We start from the raw sequence: 21,842 nt of genomic DNA on the forward strand, positions 1-21,842 counted from the left end.
ATTGTATTGAACATCCCTCCTTTTTTTCTAACTGGTGGCTCCTTCAACCTTCAATTTATGTGGAGACTCGCTCACTGCCACAAAAAATAGTTCGCTTGTGAATCAAGTTGAAGTTTAACAAGAAGTATGGTTTAGTTATAATAATTTTAACGAAACTTATTTTTTTCCGTGGGAGGGGTAGCAAAGCATACCGGGTCAACTAGCCATAGAATAAAAGTTTACTCATTAGATAACCGCGAAAGCTTTCCAAAAACAATAATTTTCAGTTTTTAATTTCCATTCCATTCAAATGTAGAATACAAAAACATTGGATATCTATAATGTATGGCTTCCCTCGTGCATTTTATTTATGATTCTATTTTTTTTAAATTTATTTAAAGAGCAATTCGGTTATGAATTTTAAAAAAGATAAATGCGCCGAATGTAAACAAATGGATTTATGAGCTGGGTGAGATGGAAGCTAATGGTGCTGTCAAACTTTGTACTCGTTTTTCCCCAAAAGTTCTTTCTGTTGGCGCATTAGCCGCATTTAATGCTCGATACAGGTTCAATGTCTATGTCATGCGACACGAAGCTTTGGTTGTCGACATCCAGGGGTAGAAAACAGAAGAAAAAAACAAAAAAGGCGAAATGTCAATTTGATCCGATTAAATCACCGACCAGTGAGCAGGCCTCAAATTTTTTTCATTAGAATGACCATTCTTAAAACTTTTTTTTTAAGTCGATGAGAGAGTTTTGCATTGGATAAGTTACGAGTTTCACCAAACTGAGCATGCCTCATCTATGAATCAACAGCTTTGTTGATTTTGTTTGGTTCAGGTACGAATTTTTATCATAAACGATTACAAATCTTTTCAAAACGTGCTCATTTTTTGTCAAAAAGTAAAAAATGCTGCAAAAATGCTGCAGCAAAATTTCTATTAGCCTGACCTAGGTCGACATAAGCTTATAATTTTATGACCAAGTTGAATTAAACACATTTTGCTTGTTACGACTTTCGTCTTGTTGCAGTCAACAACTACATTTTAGTAACTAAGCGGCAACTTAAACCTAAAGTTAAATGCAGCCAGATAATGAAAAAAAAAGTTGGCTGTATATGTGATACAATTGCTACCTCATTGCTGAAAGCAAGGTGGCGAACAAACACGCACACTATTCCAAAACTCGTTATTCAAAAAGTAAAAAGGTAAACAAAGCCTACGTCACTTGCCAGGATGTTTATGTACCCTAGGCGAGAATCGTAAATAGCAATTGATTTTATTTCTCTAGTTTTTGCGGTTGATTGTTTATTTGAAAATGCAACTGACATCACGATTGTCATGGTTACAATGTTTACAAAAAAAAACTTTTACTAACACTTAGCACAGGATTTCCATCGCCACCTGAGATTTGTTATTTTTATTTTTTTATTTACATAGTATTCCGTCTCACGACATAACTTGACGAACATAATTCCTATAATTCACTCGGTCCATGGCAACCGTTCTCCAATTTCTCGGGCACCCCACGTTCGCCAGATCACGCTCCACTTGGTCTAACCACCTCGCTCGTTGCGCCCCCGCTCGTCTTGTTCCTACCGGATTCGTAGCGAACACCTGTTTTGCAAGACAGTTGTCCGGCATTCTCGCAACATGTCCCGCCCAGCGTATCCGGCCAGCTTTTACCACCTTCTGGATACTGGGTTCGCCGTAGAGTCGCGCGAGCTCGTGGTTCATCCTTCGCCTCCACACTCCGTTCTCCTGTACGCCGCCAAAGATGGTTCTTAACACTCGTCGCTCGAATACTCCGAGTGTACGCAGGTCCTCCTCGAGCAATATCCATGTCTCGTGCCCGTAGAGAACAACCGGTCTAATGAGCGTCATATACAGGTTACACTTCGTGCGAGGGCTAAGTCTTCTCGACCGCAGTTGCTTGTGGAGTCCATAGTAGGCACGACTTCCGCTGATAATTCGCCTCCGGATCTCGCGGCTGGTGTCATTGTCTGCGGTCACCAGTGAGCCGAGATAGACAAAGTCTTCGACTATCTCCAGCTCGTCGCCGTCGATCGTGACCTTGTTATTACTGGACAAGCGGGTTCGGTCGGTCTCGGATCCGCAGGCCAGCATGTACTTCGTCTTGGACGTATTAATCATCAACCCAATCCTTCCTGCTTCGCGTTTCAGTTTGCGGTAGATCTCCTCCACCGCCGCAGATGATCTGCCGACTATATCAATGTCATCGGCAAAGCAGATAAGTTGACTGGATCTGTTGAAAATCGTGCCCCGCATTTCGCCCACCGCTCGTCGAATAACACCTTCTAGCGCCACGTTGAACATCATGCAGGATAGACCATCACCTTGTCGAAGCCCCCTGAGATTTGTATACAGGTTGATACAATTGGTGGGCAAAAATGTCATTTAATATTGACATTGCTGCCTGACTGACATTGTAGCTTATGCCGTTTTCGTTTATCTCCACTCGCGCGGGGCAAAACTTTTTCTGAATAAACAAACAGAATCGTTACCCGGGACGATGCAAATATATGGTTGCTATACTCACCCTTATGCTTACCCCCAACACTGACAATTTTTACGGGGTGCAACCGCCTGCTTGAGGTTCAAATCTCGGGCAAAACTAGTGGACTTCTGAATTAATAACCGAACGTAATAACAGCAGTTAGGGCAAAACTCGTGGGTAACTAGGTTTCCACTGCCAATAAACGAAAACACTATTAGTCATCCAATTTGTAGACGACTTTGATACTCTACCAACGACATTGACTACTAGACGTTAATCAGGATCTAACGAAATTGACTGAAAATTACCAGCCTTGAATTCAAAATATTTCAAAACCCCAGATGATTTTTTTTGTTCTAATTTTATAAAATTTTCTCATGCCTCATGTTCAAAGCCTATTACCCTCAAAATACATTGATTGGATGTGTTGTTATATCAGCAACTTCGACTGTACGGCCCTTAGATCGATTCAAGCTTTGTACGAAAAATTCAAATTTTCATACCTCCCATAACTCTTTTTTGTTATTTTTGCTGCCAGAAAAAGCAATAAAAATTTTGAAAGCGATCCACTCAGCCCTGAATTTGCGCAACAAGTTTCAATTTTTTATGGAAATTTTCGTGGGAAATTTTTTTTTTCAAAAATCGCCAGAGATGTACTGAAAGTTGCAAACAAATTAACTTTGGATGAAAAATATTCCTTAATTCTTGCAGTAATTCATGTGAACAAAGCACAAACTTAACCCTTCGTTTGATGATTTTTTATTTTCCCTCAAAAATTATTCTAAACAGGAAATTATGTGTACATCAAGAAAAAAAAAATAAATAAAATACATTTTTTCCATTTTTCCATACATTAATTGTTGCAAATTTGTTACTTTTTGAAACGAAGGGTTAACTTGTACCCCAGAAAAGATATCCGATGTGATACAATTTTTATTTCATACTTTTCAATGGATTCAAATTTATTATCTTGAAATGGTTAAAAGTCAAACCCAAAAATCAACGACAAACTTCATTTCAAGTTTATTTGAATTTTCTGGATGACGCGTTGGCTAACTCAGGAATCAACCAAATCATCTCAAATTTTACACTGATGATTGGTGAACACTTCCTCCTACTCGGAGATCATCTCCAACTGATATTTAAAAAAAAATAGGGAATCAACAATCCAAGTTCTTAGTGAAGCTGGTAGCCCATACAAAAACAAATGATTCCGTCCTACTGCCCTACTCTATTAAGCAGGATCGGAAACAATGATCTGTTTCCATCAATGAGTAGGGATTGGAACCTCAATTCAACTCGAAAGTTGCAAGTCAGCGTCTCTTGTCATTCGTTTCCACAACAGACACTAACCAACAAAAGGAAATAATGTACACTAAACACAATAATAACAATATTTTCATTCATTTCGTCCTCCATTGATCATCTGAGGACTTGAAATCATCTGTTAAAAGTTTTGAAGATCACTATCACCCAACTGTAATCTTCCAGATGTTTCGTTCATCCGATCAAAGCTGGCGATAAGATTTTTGTCGATTAAGCTGCCTTGGTGCAAATTTTAAATGGTTCAATCTTATCAACATCCTCCTGGACGGACATCTGGATCAGGTCGTTCAACTACCTGACTCGCTCAGCTAACGTTTTTGCAGTCAGGATGTAGGCGATAAGAAGGGATCATCCAAACAAATGGCATCTAAATGGAAACTCTTTTTTTGTCATTTTTGTCATTTTTGTCATTTTTGTCATTTGTGTCATTTTTGTCATTTTTGTCATTTTTGTCATTTTTGTCATTTTTGTCATTTTTGTCATTTTTGTCATTTTTGTCATTTTTGTCATTTTTGTCATTTTTGTCATTTTTGTCATTTTTGTCATTTTTGTCATTTTTGTCATTTTTGTCATTTTTGTCATTTTTGTCATTTTTGTCATTTTTGTCATTTTTGTCATTTTTGTCATTTTTGTCATTTTTGTCATTTTTGTCATTTTTGTCATTTTTGTCATTTTTGTCATTTTTGTCATTTTTGTCATTTTTGTCATTTTTGTCATTTTTGTCATTTTTGTCATTTTTTGCCATTTTTGTCATTTTGTCATTTTTGTCATTTTTGTCATTTTTGTCATTTTTGTCATTTTTGTCATTTTTGTCATTTTTGTCATTTTTGTCATTTTTGTCATTTTTGTCATTTTTGTCATTTTTGTCATTTTTGTCATTTTTGTCATTTTTGTCATTTTTGTCATTTTTGTCATTTTTGTCTTTTTTGTCATTTTTTGTCATTTTTTTCATTTTTGTCATTTTTGTCATTTTTGTCATTTTTGTAATTTTTGTAATTTATGTCATTTTTGTCTTTTTTGTCATTTTTGTCATTTTTGTCATTTTTGTCATTTTTGTCATTTTTGTCATTTTTGTCATTTTTGTCATTTTTGTCATTTTTGTCATTTGTGTCATTTTTGTCATTTTTGTCATTTTTGTCATTTTTGTCATTTTTGTCATTTTTGTCATTTTTGTCATTTGTGTCATTTTTGTCATTTTTGTCATTTTTGTCATTTTTGTCATTTTTGTCATTTTTGTCATTTTTGTCATTTTTGTCATTTTTGTCATTTTTGTCATTTGTGTCATTTTTGTCATTTTTGTCATTTTTGTCATTTTTGTCATTTTTGTCATTTTTGTCATTTTTGTCATTTTTGTCATTTTTGTCATTTTTGTCATTTTTGTCATTTTTGTCATTTTTGTCATTTTTGTCATTTTTGTCATTTTTGTCATTTTTGTCATTTTTGTCATTTTTGTCATTTTTGTCATTTTTGTCATTTTTGTCATTTTTGTCATTTTTGTCATTTTTGTCATTTTTGTCATTTTTGTCATTTTTGTCATTTTTGTCATTTTTGTCATTTTTGTCATTTTTGTCATTTTTGTCATTTTTGTCATTTTTGTCATTTTTGTCATTTTTTGCCATTTTTGTCATTTTGTCATTTTTGTCATTTTTGTCATTTTTGTCATTTTTGTCATTTTTGTCATTTTTGTCATTTTTGTCATTTTTGTCATTTTTGTCATTTTTGTCATTTTTGTCATTTTTGTCATTTTTGTCATTTTTGTCTTTTTTGTCATTTTTTGTCATTTTTTTCATTTTTGTCATTTTTGTCATTTTTGTCATTTTTGTAATTTTTGTAATTTATGTCATTTTTGTCTTTTTTGTCATTTTTGTCATTTTTGTCATTTTTGTCATTTTTGTCATTTTTGTCATTTTTGTCATTTTTGTCATTTTTGTCATTTGTGTCATTTTTGTCATTTTTGTCATTTTTGTCATTTTTGTCATTTTTGTCATTTTTGTCATTTTTGTCATTTGTGTCATTTTTGTCATTTTTGTCATTTTTGTCATTTTTGTCATTTTTGTCATTTTTGTCATTTTTGTCATTTTTGTCATTTTTGTCATTTTTGTCATTTTTGTCATTTTTGTCATTTTTGTCATTTTTGTCATTTTTGTCATTTTTGTCATTTTTGTCATTTTTGTCATTTTTGTCATTTTTGTCATTTTTGTCATTTTTGTCATTTTTGTCATTTTTGTCATTTTTGTCATTTTTGTCATTTTTGTCATTTTTGTCATTTTTGTCATTTTTGTCATTTTTGTCATTTTTGTCATTTTTGTCATTTTTGTCTTTTTTGTCATTTTTGTCATTTTTGAAATTTTTGTCATTTTTGTCATTTTTGTCATTTTTGTCATTTTTGTCATTTTTGTCATTTTTGTCATTTTTGTCATTTTTGTCATTTTTGTCATTTTTGTCATTTTTGTCATTTTTGTCATTTTTGTCATTTTTGTCATTTTTGTCATTTTTGTCATTTTTGTCATTTTTGTCATTTTTGTCATTTTTGTCATTTTTGTCATTTTTGTCATTTTTGTCATAGGTGATTTTCAAAGTTTTACCCTTCTTCTGTGAGAGTCTCAAACATAAATGATAGTCAATGAAGAAAAGCCTAAAATAAGGAAAAAAAATTTTTTCGAAAGCAGAAATCAAAATTTTAAATCATTTTTCGATAATTTTATGACAATATTCTCCCAATTTTTTTTGTAATTTGAGTGAAATCCGTTCTGTCTCCTAAAATCATCAGGATAAACGCTGACATGCGCATCCTAGAACTCACAGATATTGGAAATTTAATGTAACAAAAAAAGCTCTGAGTTTTTTAAATCAAATTCCGAGTTTGCAACTGTTGACTTAACGGGTGATATAAGATAAAACAATTTGGTCAGATTCTAATTGAAATTTGATTTGAAACCGGTAATTTCAAATTGACAGAACTACATTCCTTCCCCAAATGGGGAAGCAAACGGTTCATGTTGGACAATTTAGCTAACATATTTATTAACCGTAACCGTTAATTGCATAAGTTTCGTCGCACATTTTCTCTCTTTGCTATGCAACATGTCGTTACGTTTCTAAACTGGGGTTCAATGTATACATGCGAAACTAATGCCGCGGACCCCAAAGTGTGGAATTTTATTGCATCTGAAATGGGTCCCCAGGTATCTATACTAGAAGTTTAGATCCCAAGGTACGTCGTCTCCGATATATTTGAACTCCGGTTCGACAGCCGGCAAATTTATGAAGTCGAGCTCCCTAACACGTGCCTGTATGTGGTATTAGGAAAGGCCGAAAGATCACCACATGATCACAGAGAATGGACAAAAGGTGAATTGATGCAATCGATCTTTCTTGGAGGCCACCCTAGGGGGGGTCTTTTGCGATCACCTGGAGCGAATTTCGGGAGGGTTTTGCACTTACCTTCCTGTTTGAGATCCAAGGCGCAATTACTGGCTGTATCTTTGTCCGTCGCTTCCAGCTCGTCGATTCCGGAACCGCTTCTGGCCACCGGAACTGGTCGTTCCCGGGTCAGCCTATGATAGATGTTGATGTCCTCGTTCGAGTATTGCTGAATCGGTTCGATGAAGAACGATCCACTGGAGGTACGAATGTGACCCCGCTGAAACATTGTAGTGAACATGAAAAAAAAGGAGAAACAGAGAGAAATAGTGAGAAACATGAAATCGAATCGTGTGATAAAATGTAGACTGCAAGAAGAACGTTCCTCAAATTTGTTGAGTTTCAAAGATCATGACGTGCATGGGAAAAGGTGCGAATAAAGTTTAACGCCTTCTCAGGCGCGGGAGAAAGAAAAAAAAAGAGGAGCAAAAAACCAACATTGCACGGTTCTTCGCAACAGGAAAAATAAACGTGGGCGAATCTGTTGCGGTGAATAATAAGGCACCGATTCCACCCCCGAGGCACCCTCAACACTCCGACGAGATCGCGTGAACTCAAGACATGTCCCATTAGAGCTCGTCACGTGTGGCTCGTGGTGTAATTTTTCGAACAGAGAAAGAGCAGCAATGAATGGAAAATTATGTTCGCAGATCCCGAATAGTGCAATAAATTATCGACGCGAACAACAAGCCAACAACAAGGCGTGATGTTGATGCTTGCGTCTTCCGTCTTCTCCTTTTCCTTATAATTCCCTCCCCAGCAAACCTTGTACGACAAGATTTATCTCATGTCCACCTCGTAATTGCGGACTTGTTAATTGTTGGCCACGAAAGCTAATTGAACTTCTGCTGCTAGAGAAAAAAAAGTCAAACCGTACTACAAATTTCCTAGCTGCTATGAGTAGCTCACCCGGCTGCTGCTAAGGATGCAATTTCTAAAACGTTAGCAAAATTATAAATTACTGATAACAAATCCTTCGCTGAAACTCAAGTTATCAGTGGATTTAGTAAGCAAATTTTGAAATTCGATTCAGTATAAATATCGCCTGTTGAAATCTCAATCATTACATTTCATCTCTGGTGATCAGGGAAAGTACCACTGGAATTGAATAACTGAACACGTCATGTTGGCTAAGCTCCTTCTCCTCGCTCTGGGTAAGTCAAAAAAAATTATAGCTGAAACAACGCTCCAGTTCTAACAATTTCAAAAAATTCTTGTTTCCAAACAGTGGGGATCAGTACTGCCTACCAGTACGAGTACCGCCGGGAGTTCTACTACAACCGACCGGAGAACAAGACCGGATTCGAGTTCGGTGCCTGGGAACCGAACCGCGAGTACGTCTACAATGTAACCTCTAAGACGATGACGGCTCTGGCTGATCTGGCCGATCAGTGGACCGGAATCGTGTCCCGTGCCTACCTGGTGGTACGCCCGAAGGATCCGGAATACGTGGTTGTCTACGTCAAGCAGCCCGAGTATGCCGTATTCAACGATGTGCTGCCCCAGGGATACCGCACTGAGCTCCAGTACTGGAACGATCTCAAGTTCCAGCCGATGCCAATGAGCAACAAGCCATTCGCCATCCGCTATCACAAGGGAGCCATCAAGGGATTGTACGTTGAACAGACCGTTCCCAACCAGGAGGTCAACATCCTGAAGGCCTGGGCCAGTCAGCTGCAGCTCGATACTCGTGGAGCCAACCTGATCAAGTCCAAATACAACCAGCTGCCGGAAAACAACACCCTGAACGGTGTCTACAAGGTCATGGAACCAGTCGTCACTGGCGAATGTGAAACTCTGTACGATATCAACCCAATCCAGCCATTCATGGTCAAGGCTAACCGTCAATGGGTTCCTCAGCCTCAGCTCCGTGAAGATGGACAGTACTTCATCCAGGTCACCAAGACCCAGAACTTCGACAAATGCGAACAGCGCATGGGATACCACTTCGGATTCTCCGGCGAGAGCGACTTCAAGCCTAACTCCAACCAGATGGGCAATGTTGCCTCCAAGTCCGTTGTCTCCAACATGTTCTTGACCGGAACTCTGTACAACTACACCATCCAATCGTCCAGCACCATCAACAAGGTTGTGATCGCCCCATCCTTGGTTAACAACGAGAAGGCCATCGTCTACTCTCAGGTCAACATGACCCTGAACAAGGTTCAGCCTTTCGAGAAACTGCCAATTGGTCCAGCTGAAGACCGTCAGGTGTTCGTTGATCTGGTCTACAGTTACAACATGGCCAACGACAAGAAGAACGCCGTTCGTCCAGGAAACGAAACCGAATCATCGTCTTCTTCGTCCTCATCGTCCTCGTCCTCTTCTTCTTCATCTTCTTCCGAATCTGACTCCTCCAGCTCGTCGAGCTCATCTGACTCTTCAAGCTCCAGCTCAGAATCCAAGGAAAACCCAAAGGTCAGCCCAGTCGAACAATACAAGGAAGATCTGAAGCAAGTCGAGAAGCGCGGAAACCGCAACCGTCGTGATCTGGATGCCCAGAAGGAAAAGAAATACTACGAAGCCTACAAGATGGATCAGTACCGTCTGAGCCGCAAAAACGATACCTCTTCCGACTCCAGCAGCTCCGATGACTCCTCATCCAGCAGCTCCTCCAGCTCTTCGGAATCCCAAGAGAAGAACCGCAGAAACCCTTCTGCCTCATCTTCTTCCTCCTCCTCATCTTCCTCATCTAGCTCCGACTCTTCCTCCTCCTCCTCTTCGGAGCCCAACTCCCTGAGCAGCGAGGAAGCTTACTACCAGCCAATCCCAGAGAGCTTCAAGGAAGCCCCTCAAACTCCATTCCTGCCATACTTCACCGGATACAAGGGATACAACGTCGACTATGCTCGCAATGTCGATGCTCCACGCACCATCATCAAGCTGGTCCAGGAAATCGCCGATGAGCTGCAAAACCCATCCATCATGCCTCAGTCCAACACTCTGAACAAGTTCAACATTCTGTCTCGTGTCATCCGAACCATGGACTACAAGGATATCTACGAGGTTGCCCAGAAGTTCTTCGTTTCCCAGAAGGAACGCAAGGAAGGAGACAACCACAGCGAAAAATTCGCCAAGCGCGTCGATGCCTGGAACACTTTCCGTGACGCTCTTGCTGAAGCCGGAACTCCACCAGCCTTCAAGGTCATCAAGGAATTCATCGAAGAAAAGAAACTGCGTGGACCAGAAGCCGCCAGCGTGATCGCCACCCTGCGCCAATCCATCCGTTTCCCAACCGAAGCTCTGTTGCACGAATTCTTCCTGCTGATCACCTCCGACATCGTCCAGCACCAGGAAGGTTTGAACACCACCGCTCTGATCACCTACACTAGCTTCGTCAACCAGGCTCAAGTTAACAACCGTTCTGCCTACAACTACTACCCAGTCCACAGCTTCGGTCGCTTGGCTGATGCTGACTACAAAATCGTTGCCCACAAGATCGTCCCATGGCTGTCTCACAAACTGCGTGAAGCCGTTAAGGAAGCCGACAGCATCAAGATCCAGGTGTATGCCCGTTCTCTCGGAAACCTTGGACACCCAGAAATCCTGAATGTTTTTGAGCCATACCTGGAAGGCAAAATCCCAATCAGCGAATACCAACGTCTGGCTTTTGTTGTCGCTCTTGATAAACTGGTTGAGAACTTCCCGAAATTGTCTCGCTCGGTCCTGTTCAAGATCTACCAGAACACCGCTGAGAAGAATGAAATCCGTAGCGCTGCCGTTCACTTGCTGATCCGTTCCGAACCACCAGCAGAGATGCTTCAACGCATGGCCGAATACACCCACCAGGACCCTAGCCAGTACGTTCGTGCTGCTGTCAAGACCGCTCTTGAATACGCCGCTCAGGCCGATGAATTCGACAACTACAGTGAACTGGCTGAGAACGCCAAGGCCGCCTACAAGCTGTTGGATGGAAAGGATTTCAGTCTGCAATATTCGTCGAACTACATCCGTGACTATGCTCTGAAACAACTTGATCTTACTTACCGTCTGTTTGCTACTCAAATCGCTGCTGATGATCATTACATCCCAAGCGCTGTGCTCACCCAAATTCGCAAGAACTTGGGAGGAGTCAAGCGTTTCTCGACTTTCTACTACTTGGTTTCGAGCATGGAATCGTTCATCGATCTGGTCGACAAGCAGATTGATAGCCGCATCATCGAGAAGGACTACAAAACTGCCAACTACTACTACAAGTACTACAAGCAGTTCCCAGAAAAGCAAAACGAATACTTTGAAAAGTACGCTGAAGCCCATGGCAAATCATTCGGAGATTACTTCCAACAGATGGACAAGAAGGAGGGCCGTTTCTACGAAAATGAACCACAAAAGTGGTCTACTACTCGCATTGCCAAGCTGCTGAACATCGATCCTCTTGAAGCTCAGGAATTGGAAGGTCAAGTTATGATGAATCTGTTCAATGGTGAATACTTCTATGCTTTCAACAACCAAACCATCGAAAACTTCCCACGCAAGGTCAAGGACGTCCTGGAGGATCTCCGCAACGGAATGAACCTGAACATCACCAAGTTCTACCAACAACAGGTTGTGACTCTTGCCTTCCCATTGGCCTCTGGTCTGCCGTTCATGTACACTCTGAAGACCCCAACCGTTGTCAAATTCGAGACTGAAGCCACCATCAAGACCTACCCGAACATTGCCAAGATGCCTGCTGGACACCCGGAAACTGAAAACAACGACTACCTCCATATGCCACGTGTATTGAACGGATCCGTCGATGTGAACCTGGTCTATCACCGTCTGGTCGATGCCAAGGTTGGCTTCGTCACTCCATTCGACCATCAGCGTTATATTGCCGGTTACCAGAAGAAGGTTCAAGGATTCCTGCCAATGAGCGTTAAGCTGAACTTGGACTTGGAGAACAACGACCACCAATTCGAGCTGGAAGCCCTTGAACCCAAGAAGGACAACCTGCTGATCCATTTGAGCTCATGGCCATACGTTGGATTCAAGGATATCACTGACATGCGCCCAATTGCCGAGAGCCCCAACGCCAAGATTGTGCACGGCAATGAACAAACTACCAAGTCTTTTGAACAGACCTTCGGCCAACACATGACCGGTCTTGCTCTGCGAGTGCACGCCAAGTACGATGCTGACTTCATCAACATTGGCCGCGTCATGGAGCTGATCAACCAACACGACTACGTTTCTGCTCTGTTGTATCCATTCGCTTCTCAAAGCTATCACTATCATCAGTTCAACGTGTACTACGACGCTCAGCGTTCTACCGCCAAGACTGTTAAGCTGTTCTCGAACTACAAGGAGAACGATGCTGCTCAGGACTACGCCAAGGAAGAGGTCAAGCACCCCAAGGGTCGTCATGCTTATTCCGGATTCTACAACGAAGATAACTTCGCTCAACCCTTCGTCTATGGTGTTGCCAGCCAGCGTCGCCAGGAACAATTCATCAAGAACGCCGCTGCTGGAATCCGTAACAGTGATGTTGATATGTTCAACTTTGGAATCATGTTCGAGGGACAAGAGAAGAAGAGCGAATTCGTTCTGACCACCGCTTATGCCGATAGCCCAGTTGATGAGAAGGCTCGTTTCCTGTTCTTCTTGTCTGCCAGCCCCATGGACAGCCAAAAGTCGATCTTCAAGGATGTTTCTTTCCGTGGAAACCAATTCCAGCTGTGCTTCACTGCCGATAGCCAGTTCCCGAATGTGCCCAAGCTCAACTTCTTGAACGCTTTGAACAACGATGTCACTTCTCGCTTCAACTGGGAACTGTCCTATGGTGAGAAATGCCAGGGAGGAGCCCAAATTTCTGGTCAAGGAAAACTCTACCAGTCGGATATGTTCCGTCACTTTGTCCGCGTCTCGGAAGTCGGTCAGAAGTGCAAGGAGCAAATGGATCAAGGCAAATATCAACTGCCAGCCTGCCAGAACGCTACTCGCCAGGCCAGCTACCTGGATCAATACCAATTCGATGTTCAATTCAAGGATATCGGTTCCACTGCCAAGCGTTTCGCTGCCAAGTTCAACGACTTCATTCGTTTCGCTGCCTACCCATACTACGAGTCCAACTACCAGTTCTCTGGCAAGCACGGTCAAATCAAGGCTGAGTTCAGCTTGGCTCCTTTCGGCGATTACTTCAACGCTTCCTTCTACTCTCCGGAATATGCTTTCGAAATCGAAAACTACCCAATTGATAACTACTACGCCCAGTATTTCGTTGGACTCCATCCAGAGCTGAGTGCTTTCGAGCGTGTTGCTACCTATGCCTATCGCGGAAACTATCAACGTGAGTAGTTACTGATTGATGTTGATAATGGTTATATTAACTTTTTAATTTTTTTTTATTTCAGCATCTTGCGCTGTTTCCACCAACTACATCAGCACCTTCGATGACAAGACCTACGATTACTCTATGGGTCCATGCTGGCATGTTCTTGCCCACGCCGTGAAGCCTGACTACGAATACTACGCTCAGCAGTCTCACTTCCAGAACCCCGATTCCGAGTACCGCTTCAAGAACGGATTCGATGAGGATGAGCAGATCAGCATCTTGGGTCGCGCTGGCGAGAAGAACGAGCTTTACTTCAAGGTTGTCCTCGGACAGTACAAGCAGAACGACTACAACGTCGACATTATCCCAAGCGGACAAGATCTGCCAAAGGTTTACATCAATGGCAAGCCTCAACAGATTCACGAGAAATACGCCACCGAGCTGTACACCAACGACAACGGAGGTGACCAGCCATTGTTCCGTGCCTACGCTCTGCCAGGAAATGAGCTCGAGATCAGCATTCGCGATGATGATGTGAAGATTGTGTTCGATGGCAAGCGTGCTCGCATCTTTGCCGATCAATCCTACTACGGAAACTTTGTCGGTCTGTGCGGAACCAACGACGGCGAATCTTACAACGACTTTGTCACTCCCGATCAGTGCTTCATGAGCAAACCAGAATACTTCGCTGCTTCGTACGCCATCACTGGACAGCAATGCGAAGGCCGCGCCAAGGCTTTCAACATCGCTTACCAAGAACAGGCCAAGTCTGAATGCGTCCGTGAGGAATACTTCCTCGGAAACGTGATCAGCGAACAGGAAGCTGGCCGCAAGCGTTACCGATTCTACAACCACGACGTCGTTGATTCTTCCAGCTCCAGCTCTTCGTCCAGCGACTCTTCGTCTTCGTCTTCCTCGGAATCGAACTCCAAGGCTTCGTCCTCCAGCGAAAACTCCAGCTCATCCAGCTCTGAGGAGCGCAAAGAATACCACCCTCATCGTCAGACCGATACCCTGAAGGAATGCCGTGTCCAGCAGGCTCAGCGCGTCTTCAAGAAGGACAACATGCTGTGCTTCACCATCCAGCCACTGCCAACTTGCTCTCAATCTTGCGGATCATCCGATGAGGTCGAGAAGTTCGTCGATGTTCACTGCCGTGACATCCAGGACAGTTTGGCCATCTCCTTCGAGAAGCAAATCCGCCGTGGAGTGAACGTTGATCTGAAGGATCGCTCCGTTTCGCGCACCATCCGTGTCCAGATTCCGAAAACTTGCGTGCACCAGGCTGCCCCCAAGAACAGGTTCATCAAGTACTGATTCCTTCGAAAGCTGTAACGCTGGAAATGACCCTAGCTCTACTTAAAGGCCTATGATATTGTTACAACAAACCATAAAAAGATTGTTAATAATGAGCATTCAGAAAATCAACCAAAAAAATTGAGGAGAACAAATGAATAAATACCATGTTTAGTATTTGAATCGATTGTGTAAACATCTTTTTTGCCGAAATTATCCGAAAAACAATGCCTAAAACAGGAAACATAACTGGTAGCTTCAAACACTTGTCTGAAATACGATGGATCGTTTCTTCATGAACGAATCCTGAAAGAAAACTAGAAGAAAGTCGGTAATAGAATTATCCGTTTTGGGGTGATTATCATTTTTACCATGGCGAATGGTCAAGAACTGAGGAAGATAGGCCACTCAAAATATCCAGGTAGTCAACTTAAGATTTTGAATGTCAATTTAGATAGAATAGAAAATAATACCGTTGTTCTGTAACAGAACAGAAATATTATCATCCTAGACTATGAACATTATAGTGTCATTGACGAAAAGTTTTAAATCGCAGAACTTGAGCATGCTCTGCAAGTCGGTGTACTAAATGGAAAGATCCGGTCCCTATACGCTGCCATAATGTACTTTGGTTTCTTTGGCAGTAGATATCACAGATTCGATCTTAGTTTTTAGCTTAGTGAAATCAAGTATGTATGTATGTATGTATGTTTGACCCACCAGTGGCTGATAGGTCTTTCGACCCAAGTCGGGACGTCTCGATCGCACATTCAAATATTGTTGATACTTAACTCATCGAGAATAATTTCAGCACTACCAAAAACCAATGCAAGAAAATAGTTCCGATGAGAATGATGAATCAATATTTATTCATTTCTCAAAAGAATCGAATGGCTATCGACGGAGAAATTAATGATTTTGATTGCGATTCTGTATAAAACTGCCAATTTTTTTAACTATGTTTGTTTGTATGCAAGCATGCTGTGTACGTACACGGAGTTTTCAAGTGAGGTTAAGCGCAATGGCCTACTTGTTATTTTCCATGTACTATGTGGGCTTGGGTCAGGTTTGACTCATCTCACTCCCTTCCAACTTTTCGAAACAAATAAAGCATTCTGAAAAAGTACGTAAGTAGCCTAATCGTGATTCCATTGTATATCAGTTTTCCGCTCGTTTGATTTTCAATATATAATGCAAAAAAGTTACATTTTACCTTCCAACCTACTGCTCTTCCTTTACTTCGTTGTACCTCGTTGGCCTTCTAGTTTTTTTTACAACACGTGTTGTATTTTCGCATGCTGTGATGCAAAAATAGCAATATTTCTATCACATACGGCTGAAATAGAAACAGTGCTGTAAAAAAAAAACGCCCAAAGATCTTGAAAACATTATTGCATGGTGGAAGTTTCAAAGTGTCAAAATTTCTACCACTTTTTCCCAACACCAGTGAACATGCTCTAATATTGAATTTTCATTTTGAAACCAAAATATTAGAAAACATGATACGATTAAGTTTACAAGTAATTTTTAAAACAAAATGTATCTTTGTAACTTTTTAGTATCGCGTTCACCAACAAAATTTATCGCAAAAAAGAACTAAACTTTTTAAGAAATTAAAATTATTAATATAAAATTTATAAAATCTTTTCACATAATCCACAGCAACTGTAGCAGAAACCTTCAGTCGAACGAATAAAAAAATCGTTGAATTTTAGACTTGGTAGGCTGTGGACGAATGTGACGGTTTGTTATTTTTTTGTCAGGCAGAATATTTTTAAGTCTTCAAATAGTGAAAATTGAATTAAAGGAAAAGGTATCAACTAAAGAAGCAGGTGAACAAGTGGAAGTCGAATGCCGAGTGCTCAAAGTTTTAAAATATACAAAAATGTGTTGTTCTTCGGTTCCTCGATATGAAGGAAGCGGAAGGTCTAGCACTACGCCCTCCTGAAAGGCCTAGGACTAATGTTCGTTAACATTAGTGTTAATTTTGCGGTGGGATCTCCGATTTCAATTAAGATAAGTATTTTGTTTCATTGTTGTTTACTTGAATGTAACTTTTTTTGAAAATTTTGATCCATATTCGAATATTAGCAAAGTAAATTTTCAGAATTTGTTTTTCATTTTTCTAAGATTTTGCTACTTGCTAGATGTAAACAATGGTGTACACAAGTTTTTAAGTGAAAACTTCAGGCTGCTGAATAAACTTTTTGAAAGACTTTTTTGTATAGACGCAGTTTATTCAGCCTTTAAGGCTTTTGTTTTATGCAGCAACAGCAAGAAAATATGGTTTTTTCATCGAACGAAATACAATGATTCACTATCTCACCATTTAATAAAAATCTATATGTTTACGCGACCTAGCAACAATTATTCTTTATTTCCTACTGTATCAGGAGAAGTACTCTATCTGTTTTCTGGTGGTAGTATTTTTTTTAAATTTTAAACACACTATTTTTCTAAATTTTGGTAGAAATAGAAAGGTGTCTGTGGTTTAAAGATCATTAAGGTTCAGGTATAATGAGGTTTGTTTTAAACCAAGTGTAGCGTTATAATTAAGTATTAAATTTTGAGTGTGTTGTGATTGGGTTGATTCGAGCCAAAATTCAGTTTTTAGAATTAAGAGTTTAGCTGTCAAACGAGCACGAGGTGAAAACAACAAAAACAAAAAGCAGTGAACAACAACAATCATCAACGTAAATACTTAAGCAATCAACGAAAGAAAGCGCTTAGGCGGTAAGATAGGCCATCGCGCTTCAAATTGCGAATAAAAAGTTTCAGCAATCATTTGGTGTCCCTGAGCCATCGATCAAGGGTGATATCCCGGATTTGCTTGGTGTAAAGCTCCTAGACAACTGATTGAGGGCGAAGGTATCGGGAATCGACAAGAGACATCGTGAGCAGAAACAACGGTTGAGGTTAGCGTTGTGCTGGGAGAAGGAAGAAGAGCGCGAAAGAACATTTCAAGCAACGCAAACCAGGTAGTAAGAGCACATACGGAACTGCAGATCTGATATTCACCCATTCGACGTTGGGAATTGGATGTGCAGAAAGAAAGCTACTCCTAGCGGCAGGTCGTTTTTGGGAGCTGTGCCATTGCTAAAGAGCCGATTGCCGGAAGTCGTCGGAGGAGCGCCGGATGACTGCGGTACGCCCTTCGAAGGAGTGCAGCCAAGCAGGGTTGCCAGTTGACCGCATACAACTGTGATAATAAGCTGTGACGCATCTGTGCCGTCCTAGATTCAGCTGTGATACAATTGCTACAAGATTTGAGTTTTGCGTGTTTGTGTTTTGGGTAAAAGTAAAAGTGGTGCTCAACTTGTTTCATGGTGCCCGATTCTGTTATACCTCAGGGAATCGAGCTGTGATACGAATGTTTGTTATTTTGGATGTTGTCTTTGTAAATAAAGGCAGGAAATGGGCCCGTGAGTAGATAATGTAAGCTAGCTCAAGTTTTCTAAATGCCGTAAGTTAGTAAATAATCATAATTGCTACAAGATTGTAATCATAATTGCTACAAGATTGTAATCATAATTGCTACAAGATTGTAATCATAATTGCTACAAGATTTTGTAATTGCGTTGTGGTAAGAGTTATCCGTGCAGCACACACTGAAAATCAGTGGTGCTCAACTTGTTTCACAAGTCCAAATTTTGATGAGTAATATTTTACAGCAATCGAAAAGTGAAAAATATTATCCAGAATCAAAATTTAAATATTAAAAAATATTCCAATAAATAAAAAACCATACTGAAAATTATTATGGAGGCTGTTCTGTTGCTGATGATCCGATTGCAATGTGCCGGAAAGAAAAAAGTTGATGTGCTGGCTCTGAAGCCGGCGATGATGGAGTGGCCATCTATGCCATGATCGCTGCTTCTGTTGGCTTTTCGGCGGAACAGCTGGTACATCAGGTGTGCAACGCCTGCTGTCCATGTGGATACGGAGCAAAAACCCCGAGTTATCCTTCCCCGGATGCTGTCGGTGGGTGTCAGTCCAGTGCTGTTCAAACGTCGCGACAATCGTTCTCGTCAATTCCTTCATTTTACCGCGGTCAAAAGTCGCGTGATCCAAGGCAGGAATGGCTCATTCGACAGAGGATGGGCGGCAATTTGATCCTATGTGTCGATGGACAATGCTGCGACCCGGACCGTGGACGAAATGAAGTCGAAATTTTTTCCGTCTAGTATGTGGTTGAAAACACAGATGGCACTGCCTGTGCCGTGCAGTTTCGGAAGAGTTCGAAGCTCGTTTTGTGCCGAAAAGAAAAAGGTTGGAGCCGATACCAATGTGTGCGCAGCACCATGCACACGCGCCAGGATGTGGAGCAAAATATGCCGGAACCAAAAAGGGTCCTGAAGAAAAAACTCATTAGGCATTTTGCCACCTTGGCTTTTATGAAAACTCACGCTTTGGCGACCCTTTTCGAGTTGACTTTCCTCGTGGCTTCGTTCCTTCAGACATGATGTTGCTGGCGCTGGTCCGGTTTTGATTGGGATCTTAGCTCGTGCCTAGGATTTGTTGTCCGTGCCTTTGTGGCCTGTGGCGATAAATCCGGGGTTAGGTGATTCCTCTAGGATCACAAAAGGCACCTACCTGAGCCTGAGAAGATCCGTCCTCCGCACTATCCGGTACGTTTGGCACGACGAGCACTGTTTTGGTGCGTCCGATTTCGAGCACCACACTTGACTATTTGGCGGAAACTGCAGTGACGTTTACCGCTCATTTGCACGCTTAACGTAGTTTCCTCCAAAATGGGGTTTTTACCTTGCACATTTCTTCATCGATCCTCAGTTTTGGTTAAAAAACCAACATGCTCGTATTGTTTTATGCAACGGGTGGGTTATTGAATCAAACTTGTTGACTTAATTGCTCTCTCCTATCATTGCTCAAAATTAATCAAAATTCAAATGTAATAAAATTATTCACTTAAGAATAAAAGAGGCAAAGGAGAATAGGATTAAAAATATACTATCACACTAGTCAAAAGTGTCTCCTCATCAAATCATTTTACCCACGTTCTCAATATTTAAAAATTGTTTTGCTAGGAAGCAGAGGTGAGCTCGGTCCTAAATCATGAATTATGAATATTTCAATCCATTTCTTCTCTTTTCCTTCTATTAATTGACTACTAGAACGAAAAGCCGCTATAAAAGCTTCTATTAATTGACTACTAGAACGTGGCCGGCGCCGTTATTGACGTTCAAAGAGATAGCATTACTTTAGGACATTGTGAATGGGCTGTCAATCAAAGAACAATTCTCATCGATCAAGCCGAAATAGAATACAAATAACTAAATCTTTATCCATAAACAATTGTACCTACATGATGTTATATTGTTTTAAAGGGCCATTTGAAAGGACCTTTGCATTTCAAATGAAACCTTTTTCAAAATATGTTTTTGCTATGAAACTTTAAATGGTAGTATTTGAATTATTCTATTGATCGATGCTGCCGCAAAAAAAATGAGCTGTCTGAATTTGTGAAAGAATTAAAATAAATATTTTTTAAATTCTTTGAAAATGCTAAACTGTATTGAACTGTATTTGAACTTGAATTTTGAAATAGGTGTTTCGAGTTTTGTAATAAATTTAATCCTATTGGCGTTGATAAATAGTATGTTTCTGAATGAAATTATGAAAAATTTCACTCAACATGAAACATTTGTAATTTTTTTTTTTATGAAAAAAGCAAACAGTTGATAATAAAACAAGACGAACCTCAAAATTCTGCCAATTTCGGAATTTCAATGGCATGAAACTTCGATTGATTGAATTTGTACAATAACTTTTAAAATAACTTTGTGTTATAGGTAAGCCTTTATTTAATCAATTGTGAGAAGTGAAGGATTTAATTTGAAACCTTATTTTTACATAGAATCTCAATAACAGTGCATACTTTAACGTTGAGAAATTACATTTTGATCGAAGATTGTTCAGTTGGTGTTAATTTGACTAATTCTGAGTCGCGACAAATATGCAATCTATTATTTTCTCAGCAACTCACTTTTTTCAGATTTAAGGTTAAAAATTTTAAAATTAGGCAAAAGTTAATTTCAATCCGTTGGGTTTCGAGCAAAATTTTTAACAAGATATTGAAAATAAAGGATTTGGTTTGTGGGGCCGTTTAAAAACTATTTTTTTTTTCTGAACTCAGTGTACTTTTCAACAAATATTTGATCCAAATTCATGATTGATGTTATAAATCCTGTGTTTTTTATGTAGTTTCAAAACAAAGTAGTGATCTAGTGATATGTTTCCTCACTTCTAGTTGGTTATCAAATGTTTGTTATTGTACATTAGGGTGACTCTAAACTACGAGATTTTTTTTCTGAAAAACAATTCTGCTTTCGACCGTTGACTTAGTTCTAACACACAGAAGAAAATTAACTAAAAGCAATTCTTCATTACACGAACAACCAAAAAGCAGCCTTGAGTATTCATTAGGGGTAATTTTGTAGGTAAGCCTTTGCAAAATTTCAGCTTAGTCGGACTTGATTTAGGGGTTCCGCAAAGCGCTCAAAGTTTCGGTTTTTTACCCTCAAAAATTACCAAAGGAGAGTCACAAGAAATTGGAAAAATCGAAATTTTTTGTATGATGCCGAATGACTTAGAAATGCATGAATTTTGAGATCTGCTCTTTTCTAAAAAATACCAATTTTCGGACAAAAAATCGACTTTCTGAGACTTTCAAAAAAAAAAAAAAAAAAAAAACAACCAGTCTTCCGCAAAACGATTAAGTCCCCGAAAGTTGATTTATGGCCAAAAAATCGGGTCCGATTGAGTTGAAATTTTGCACAGGTCAGTATTTTGGGCCGATTGTCAAAATTGTTATAGTAGGTTTCCAAAATTCGATCATGAAATTTTTCACATAAAAACGTTCAACGCAACCCTAGTATTCATACTTCGATGATTAATGACTAATGAGACAAACTGATAGTCGTATTTTTTTGCACTAGTGAAGGGTCAACAGAGGTCACACAACTTCTTATCGATTCATCTCGAGCTTCAAACCAATTGCTTTCCTTGTATTTCCTGTGTTATTAAATTA

The 21,842-nt window shown here is 40.0% G+C and overlaps 2 protein-coding genes across 2 annotated transcripts in view; one reads left to right on the forward strand and one right to left on the reverse strand.

Annotated features, from left to right (window-relative positions):
* The window catches only part of LOC129756623 (A disintegrin and metalloproteinase with thrombospondin motifs 9), a 935,923-nt gene that overhangs the window by 193,234 nt on the left and 720,847 nt on the right, over window positions 1–21,842 (reverse strand). The window contains exon 6 of the mRNA XM_055753535.1: window positions 7,267–7,465. Within this exon, the coding sequence (XP_055609510.1) occupies window positions 7,267–7,465 (199 nt within the window). The remainder of the gene's footprint in view (window positions 1–7,266; window positions 7,466–21,842) is intronic.
* LOC129756604 (vitellogenin-A1-like) lies at window positions 8,310–14,948 on the forward strand. The gene is made up of 3 exons (XM_055753516.1): window positions 8,310–8,399; window positions 8,474–13,513; window positions 13,578–14,948. Exons 1-3 carry the CDS (start codon window positions 8,369–8,371, stop codon window positions 14,813–14,815), a joined length of 6,309 nt encoding a protein of 2,102 aa, XP_055609491.1. The 5' UTR covers window positions 8,310–8,368; the 3' UTR covers window positions 14,816–14,948.

This window comes from Uranotaenia lowii, chromosome 3 (assembly GCF_029784155.1).
Source record: "Uranotaenia lowii strain MFRU-FL chromosome 3, ASM2978415v1, whole genome shotgun sequence".
NCBI lineage: Eukaryota > Metazoa > Arthropoda > Insecta > Diptera > Culicidae > Uranotaenia > Uranotaenia lowii.